At 44.2% G+C, this 8,366-nt stretch overlaps 1 protein-coding gene across 4 annotated transcripts in view; it reads left to right on the top strand.

Annotated features, from left to right (window-relative positions):
- The first annotated feature begins 256 nt into the window (after positions 1 to 256).
- ORC5 (origin recognition complex subunit 5) overlaps positions 257 to 8,366 on the top strand; it is a 144,054-nt gene continuing 135,944 nt past the window's right edge. The window contains exons 1-2 of one of the 4 annotated variants that reach the window (XM_033958469.1): positions 257 to 383; positions 4,621 to 4,807. In XM_033958469.1, coding sequence (XP_033814360.1) covers positions 4,697 to 4,807 — 111 coding nt within the window. In that variant the 5' untranslated portion in view covers positions 257 to 383; positions 4,621 to 4,696. Of the gene's footprint in view, positions 384 to 720; positions 984 to 1,033; positions 1,517 to 4,620; positions 4,808 to 8,366 lie in introns of those variants that run through there. The other 3 variants (XM_033958470.1, XM_033958467.1, XM_033958468.1) reach the window with 3 other exon arrangements.

The raw sequence follows: 8,366 nt of genomic DNA, 5'->3' as shown, positions 1-8,366 counted from the left end.
GACAACCTCCAACAGGCATTAGTTCAATAGTGCTTCAAGGTGCAATAACATACGAGACAAACAAGCATTTTCAAGTTTTCACCTTCCCTCCCCTCCCTTAGAAGAGACTGCTACACGATTAGCACTTCTAATACCCAAAGCTCTACAAACAGCATCAAAGCCGAACCATATGCTCACAAATTCAACAACCTGTTTCGAGCAGTTGGTGTCAGTGAATTCCAAAAGCGTTCCCAACTGGTTTGCAACTTTCTCCCTTTAGGAGTATCTAAATCAGGAGCACGTAATCGTTCCAGCTGCAAATGTACTGTATAAGCAGAGAGCCCTCCACTGAGCCAACGAAGGAGGCTCTGGAGTTAACCATAACAGCAGAATAAATTTAACTAGTGAGCAGATTTTTAAGGTCCGCGTTTTACCCCGTCCCGGGGCGCAAATTGCAAGGGGGATAGTTCGCAAGCTCGCGATGCCTTTTCACTGCGCGCGCCATGAGGCCCTGGACTGAAACGCTTTCCTTTAGGCCTGTCCAAAAGACGAATCTGATTCCTGCGCCTTTTCTCCAAGTAGCTCCCAGACAGTCCCAACAAACTCGCACGAGAAGCTGAAAGCCAGCCCTATGTATCCCAGTGCGATGAAAGACAAAACCGGAGGAAGCAGGCTTTCAACAACCGAGTCCTCCCCTCCTCCCCCCGGCAACACTTTCTCTCTCTTTTTTTCCCCCCTATCCGGCATCTCTCCCTCTCGAATCTACTCTCCTCTGAGCAGCATTTCTCCTTCTTATTTAACCTCCTCCCCTCCTCTGTCCACCGCGATCAAATCTCTCTCTCTCAGTTCAAATGTGTGTTCTGTGTCTGTGGTCGCCAACAGCAACCGCCCCGGAGCTTTCCCGCCCGTCGCCCCGCAGGAAACAGGAAGTTGCGTCGGAGGAGGCCGGAGGGAAAGCGCCGGGAGTATGAATGGCTACTAACGACGTCAAGCCAACTTTTCGGGTAGGCGCGAAGGGAGGGGAGAGGCGACGGGCAGGGCGGGGGAGTGGACGGAGTGATGCTGAACCGCGGGCGGGGAGGAGAAAGGGAGCCTGAGAGAAACGGAGCGGTGCCAGACCCGAGAAGGGGGTCCTGGGCCTGAAATACGCGTAAAGGGCTCTCGAAGTGTGACTTGGAGTTTTGAACCATATCTGGCCTTGTTCTAGTAATTTAGTTAGAGAAACGAACTTTTTTTAAAAAAATGTTGCCAGCCTAAATTTTTTAGTAAAAAAAAAAAAGTTAATACCGATTTTGGCCTTTAAATTTTTTTAACTCTTTCTGTTCTCTTCGGGCTCTTTCTCTTTAGCTGATAACTGCTTTTACCCGTCTTGAATCTACTGCTTTGGCAGATGTTCCTGGCTCAGGCTAGTGGCATGCTTCTCATGTTGTATTGGATGCCACTGGTTGTTTGGCCAGGATGGAGGAGAGAACCGAAGGACGAAGTGATGATTCTGACCGAATATGTGGGATTGAGGAGTGGAGGGCAGGAGCCCTAGGTGAATTTTTACTGGATTATAGCTAGTTCTTCCTTAAAGGGGTTTTGTTTGTGTTTTGTTTTGGTCAAAACATACGAAGGGGTGCGGAAAAGTTTTCAGCCCACCCAAAAAGAGAATGATATGGATATGGTTCAATCAATGACCTGAAACAATGTCAAAACATAAAATTTTGTGTCTGCAAATTGGCTTGTAACGAAATAAGATGATATTCTTTTCAGCTACTGTGGCAAGATAATGCTCAGAATTTAGGAAGTTAGTTGGTTGGTTGGACTGAGAACTTTTCAGCACCCCCTCATAGCATAGGATGTCAGTAATGTTAACTTCTTTGGTAGTGCATTCTGGACAGCTGGTAATAGAAGTAAAATCTGTATGTCTTTGTTTGATGGCACAACATTGGGCCAAGCTTCTTAGTCTTGTCCTGAGGGCTGTATAGCTAGTCAGACTTACAGGATATTCATACTGATTATTCATGGGAGAAATCTTCATGCGTTGGAGATCCAGAATATATAAATGTGTTTCAAGGGTGTTTGTTGTGGACATCCTCCTATCCTGACTTGTTATGGGGGTCCCCAGAATAGGTTTGAGAAAGCCCTGTCTTAGGTCAACACTTGAAACATATGTTAACAGCAGCAGTCCTCAGGGGCTTGTGGCAACCCTCCCTCCAAGAGGCCCCAATGACACCAAGTTGACAGTCATGCCCCTGCATATTGGGGGAATGGGCAGCTGTTGGCATTCTGGGGGTAGTGGGAGAAAATTTCCTTGGACAAACGGGTATTGGATGTCATCCCAGTGGGTCACAAGATTGAGTTTTATTACCCTCCTTTTGGATTTATTCATCGACTTTCTGGCTGGGCGGCCGGAAAAGGAGGCCAAGGTCAGGACCATGCTTCAAAGATTTCAGGACATTTGGGCTATAGAACCTGGCCCTGACGTTGACTTGGGCTCATGCAGATACTCCAGATACTTCATTGTGCCCAAGAAAGACACAGAGGACTGGAGGTCTATCTTGGATCTCAAGGCGGTAAATGTATTTTTGAAGGTCCCCCATTTCCACATGGAAACGGCCCAGTCGGTCATCACAGAAGTGGCTCCTGAAGAATTTCTGGCCTTCTTGGATCTCTCCAGGCGTATCTGCATATTCCCATCTTTCCAGGCCACAGGAAATATTTGAGGTTTCACATACTTCAGTAGCATTACCAGTTTGCTGCCCCTCTGTTCAGATTGCTGACAGCCCGCCACATTTTCACCAAGGTTATGGTGGTGGTTGTGGCTCATCTTTGGAAGATGGGGATTCAGATACATCCCTGCCAGGGGTATGAGATGGCAGTACAAAGAGTGTTTGATTTGTTCCAGCAGTTTGCTCGGAGAGGAACTCAGTGAGTGAGCCATTGGATAAGGGGGAGCTTTCCCCCAGAGAAGGGACGACCCGAGTGTCTTGTGGCTATGCCATATAGATGAGCTTGGTTCATTGATTACATTCCAGTGGTTAAAAGAACTCTAGCCAATTGACCGTTACAGTGTGTATTCAGTTTTATTAGACTGGTATTCTTCTAACTGGTAAAGTTAAACCTAATTAAATCATAGCTAATGAAGCTACCTTAGCTCTTCTGAAATTCTGGACAGTGTATACAGAGCAGCCTTATGGCCCTGGCTTCGTACCTTCACTTCATTGATCAGGCTGTACTGACCAACTGGTCTTTTACAAGTTCAGCAGTGTTCACATCAGTATTTGTGAAAGGGCCACTCTTGGACAATGGATAGATTTTATAACACTAAGCAACAGCCCAAGGCTTTGTAGTCAACCATTTTTTTGAATTTATGATTTAGTATCGTTTGTTGGCAGAAAAAAGCAAAGTTGCTTACCAAATAACCAGTATTTTCAGTATACGGCAGATTAATCAGTTCAGTTCCCTTCCTCAAGATATGCATTATAAGTTAAGGAACTAAATGAAATACTGAGGAAACTTCTGTGTGTGAAATGAACAAACACGCTCTGAATTCTGCACTAAGTTTCTGAGCACTGGAAGAGCTGTAGAGCTGTTCCATCTTAGCACCCTGTTGTGTGCCTAATTAAACCCCCCCCCCCCTTTATGAAGCCTTTGTTAAGCTTTTTTATCATTGGCTGCGGTGGTAAAAACTTCAACACTCGTAGAAGTCCTATGAGCGTTGAAGCTAATATCGCCGCAGCCTGCAAAAAAAAAAAAAAGAAAGCCTCATTTGGTTTCATAAAAGGGGACATAATTCTGCTGTCTACTGAAAACATCTGTTGCAGATAAGCAGCTTTGGACTAGAAGATTCACTAAGGATACCAATCATGTCCCGACCACTTTGCGACCCGATTTTCCTATGACCCGATTCACTAACCTCATGGCCGATCATCCTCCGATCTGATCCACGCATGCAAATGAGGGGAAAACGGCATGCAAAGTAGGAAGGACGCGATTCACTAAACTAAAGAAGGCACACCGACTGGGCTGGCCAATCCAAAAACAAGTGACTAGTGAGGACCAGTCGCTTGAGCAAAAACCCTGCTCTCTGCCCTGATTCTGCTAATCAATGCCGCCGGTGAATTTCAGGTGACCAGCCGCAGCTTTGACATACGGGCCCCCGAGACAGCCCTCGATCAATCCGGCGGCCGTGACTCACCATCCTACTCTGCCCCGACTCTCCTGCCCTTCCCCTCAGTGCAAGCCCGTGGTTTTAACCTGTGGGTTTAAAGTGGGTTAAAACCACGGGCTCGCGATGTAAAGTAAAAAAGTAATAAGTTTCTAGCTCTACCGGGCACGGAGGGCCAGCGCATGCGCAAACCATCTACAGGCAAAGAAGATGGTCTTCGCATGCATTGGGATTGCTGGAGAGCGATCCGTGCAGTAGGTTGGGGCATGATTCCAATCGCCTTCATTTGCACGAGGGTGATTCATAAATCAGCCCCCTGGCCATGGATCGGATCGCTCACGGATTGGATCTGATCTGTGGCCTTAGTGAATCTAGTCCTTTGTTTTCTGTTTGCGGTTCAGCTCGTTACATTCAGACATCTGGTTATTGTATTAAAATACATGGCTAACTATTTTGCTTTTCATTATTATATTTGTACTTTTCTTCAGAACACTGAAACATCAGCGTAAACGAGAGAAGAATGATTGAAAATAAATGATTTTGCTGTGCAGAAATTGAATCAAAATGCCTTTCTTTGAATATCCTGATTATCCCGAAACCCATCTTCTTGAACTGGAAAAGATGGTACTTTGTAGAGAATCTCAGATATCTACTTTACTGTCAGTATTTGGAGAGGTAACAGTACCTTAATTTTTTAACTTTTTTTGCTAGAAACTAAAAATTAATTAATATTTCTACATTGCCTCAATTTATATACTAAGATGTTATTTACCCCCTCTTTTACGAAATTGCGATAGCAGTTTCTAGCACGGGGAACTGCACTGAATGGCCTGTGCTGCTCCTGATGCTCATAGGAACTCAATGAGCGTCGGGAGCAGCACGGGCCATTCAGCGCAGTTCCCTGTGCTAGAAACTGCTATCGCAGTTTCGTAAAAGGAGGCCTTAGTCTTTGTCCTCTGAAATGCACTTTAACTTTGGTTCACATTTTTTATTTATGAAGAACAGCACTTACTCTGCAGGAAGTCTGTTGTGATCACTGCATCAATTAAGCAGTGAAGGTGGTGAGTTGTCTGTATATTTCTGAGGTGGGGGAGGGAGAATAAACTACTTCTGCCAAATCTTGCTGTGTATGTTCAATTCATGATCTTGGTGTATAACATTTAGACTAAGGGATCCTTTTACTAAGGGGCGCTAGCATTTTTAGCGCACACAGGAAATTACCGCGCACTATGCTTCTAGAACTAACGCCAGCTCAATGCTGGCGTTAAGGTCTAGCGCGGCTTAGTAAAAGGAGCCCTAAATGTCAGCCAGGCAACCACTACCACTGAAGTATGAAAGAAAAGAAAAAGATGAGCTTGTATTGGCTGCATGTTATATAATTTTCCGTACTTATCCTTAGGACTAATAATGGTGATATCTATACTGTGTACTCTTCAAGTGAAGATAATATCCCTGGTGTAGCTGTAGGCCTTAGTAAGCCTTTTTACTGATAAACTGCAATAGGTGACAAACCTTAGAAGCAAAAGTTGAAGATGAACTACAATTAAGCGACTCCCCTGAAGAGAAAACAGAGATATTGTATTGCTATTTTTATGCTATAATCCCTACATTTAAATCAAGAGGGTTCACAAAGAGCACACCAAAAACTGGAAGAAAGAAGGAATTGCTGTAAAAAGCAATTGATGCAAATTTAAGATCTCCATTTGGGAAGTCAAAGAAGTATGTAAGTAATAAAAATGTCTACCTAGCCTCTCTAGGTGACCACTTGAGCAGCCTAAACATCGCCTACTACAGCTATGCTGATGACATCACCATCGTTCTCCCTTGTTACCCACCTGACACACATGGAAATACAGAGCGTAGGCTTGGTCTTGTCTACGATAGAAGACTGGATTGTCCACTCTAAACTAAAGCTAAATAGTGAGAAAACAAAATTCTTCATAGCCTCATCCATCAACTTCACAATAGACTCCCTCACCTTGAGGGGAACCAACTTCCCAATCTCCCCTACAATTAAAATCCTGGGTGTCCACCTAGACAGACCAATGTCAGCCCAAGTAGATAATTTCGTTTGTAAAGGCTTCAACACATTATGGAAACTCAGGTCCATAAGGAAATACTTTGAACTGGCACCATTCCAACTCTTGGTCCAGGCACTAGTCCTAAGCATCCCTGACTATTGCAACATTGTATAACTAGCGGGACTACACAGACATTTCCGGAAACTAAGTGTCATCCAAAACACTGTCGTCAGGCTAATCTTCAACCTAAAAAAATTTGACCACATAACTCTGTTCTATCAAAAGCTGCATTGGCTGATGATTGAAGGTCAAATTCTCTTCAAATTCAGATACCTCTTTTACAAAGCACTATATGGTCTTCTGCCTACATACCTCACCAATCAATTCATATTCACTGGACCTGGTCGATCCACACGTCAACAATCATTATCTTCACCTTCCCCTCAAATCAAAGGCTGCAATCAAAAAAAGATTCATCGGCAGACTTCTGTCTTACCAAATTGCCACCAAAGACCCAGAACTGAGCCAACTGGTCAAAACATCTACCTCCTACATGCACTTTAGGAAGCTCCTAAAAACATACATTTTCCTGAAATTCAGCAGTCCTTCTTAGATACTCTCGGAAACTACCTCAAATGATAACATAGCTTGTCAGTTATGACATAGCTCACTGATACTAATCTGCTATACTGCCTTTGGTAAGGTTCATCTGCCTACCTCTGAACCTTAGAGTTTACCACTACTGCTAGTTATATGGCAGCCCCTTGCTACTAATCTTTCTACCTCTTTGTAAAGAGTGGGCCAAAAAGTGGCAAATGAGCTTCAACATAGGGAAATGCAAGGTCATGCATGTAGAGAAAAAAAACCCGATGTTCACTTACAAAATGGGGGGATCACAGCTAGGGGTGAGTAACCTTGAAAGAGACCTGGGAGTGATGGTAGACACAACCTTGAAGGCGTCGGCACAGTGTGCGACAGCCTCAAAGAAAGCAAACAAAATGTTGGGTATCATTAAGAAAGGTATCACGACCAGGACGAAGGAAGTCATCCTGCCACTGTATCGTGCAATGGTGCGCCCGCACCTGGAGTATTGTGTCCAGTACTGGTCGCCGTACCTCAAGAAGGACATGGCGGTACTTGAGAGAGTCCAGAGAAGAGCAATTAAGCTAATAAAGGGTATGGAGGACTTCTCATATTCTGACAGACTGAAAAGGCTGGGGCTTTTCTCCCTGGAAAAGCGGAGACTTAGAGGAGACATGATAGAAACCTTCAAGATCATGAAGGGTGTAGAAAAAGTAGACAGGGACAGATTTTTCAAATTATGGGGAACTACAAGTACAAGGGGGCACTCAGAGAAATTAAAAGGGGAAAGGTTTAGAACAAACGCCAGGAAGTTCTTTTTCACCCAAAGGGTGGTGGATACATGGAATGTGCTACCAGAGGAAGTGATAAGCAGGAGCACGCTACAGCGCTTCAAAGAAGGATTGGACAGGTACCTGGATGACAAAGGGATTGAGGGGTACAGATAGGAGTAGAGGTAGGTTATAGGGACAGGATTAGAGGTAAGTTACAAAATTAGTCTGGGACCACTATTCAGGCAATAGGCCTGATGGGCCGCCGCGGGAGCGGACCGCTGGGCAGGATGGACCTCTGGTCTGTCTCAGCGGAGGCACCTACTTATGTTCTTATGTTCATACTGTCGACCACCTTTATAACTCCACTGATAATCTCCTTCCTGAGTCCTATTGTAGCTCGCTCACACTGGTCAGTGGTTTTTTTTTTGTTTTTTCTAAATCACATAGAACCGCAAGGCTTATGCGATATGTAAATAAAAATTTATGTTATGTTAAAACAATTGAGAGCTAATGAGGAAAGATTTAGGAAGGCATACCAGAAGAGAGGCTGATGCAGAAGGAGAAAAATAGCAGATTCCAAAAGAAAATATAGGCATAACGTGATGACAGGATAAATATGACAGGTATGGGTTGTTGGTTTTTTGTGTTTTGTTTTTTTTGTTAATTGGTCTAACTTCACTTTCAGAGACAAACGCCTCCTTCCTAAGGTCAGAACAGAAAAAGTTACTTAGAAACACAAATGAATTATAAAAAGCATCTTGATGGAAGTCTGAATGGGGGAGAGGGGCTTGCAGGGTGATCAGGTGGGAGGTAGGGAGTATAATTTTTGTGGCTCATAATTGTGTTTATTGAACCATA

This window comes from Geotrypetes seraphini, chromosome 9 (genome assembly GCF_902459505.1).
Source record: "Geotrypetes seraphini chromosome 9, aGeoSer1.1, whole genome shotgun sequence".
Lineage (NCBI taxonomy): Eukaryota > Metazoa > Chordata > Amphibia > Gymnophiona > Dermophiidae > Geotrypetes > Geotrypetes seraphini.
This window is presented reverse-complemented; position numbering and strand designations above follow the sequence as displayed.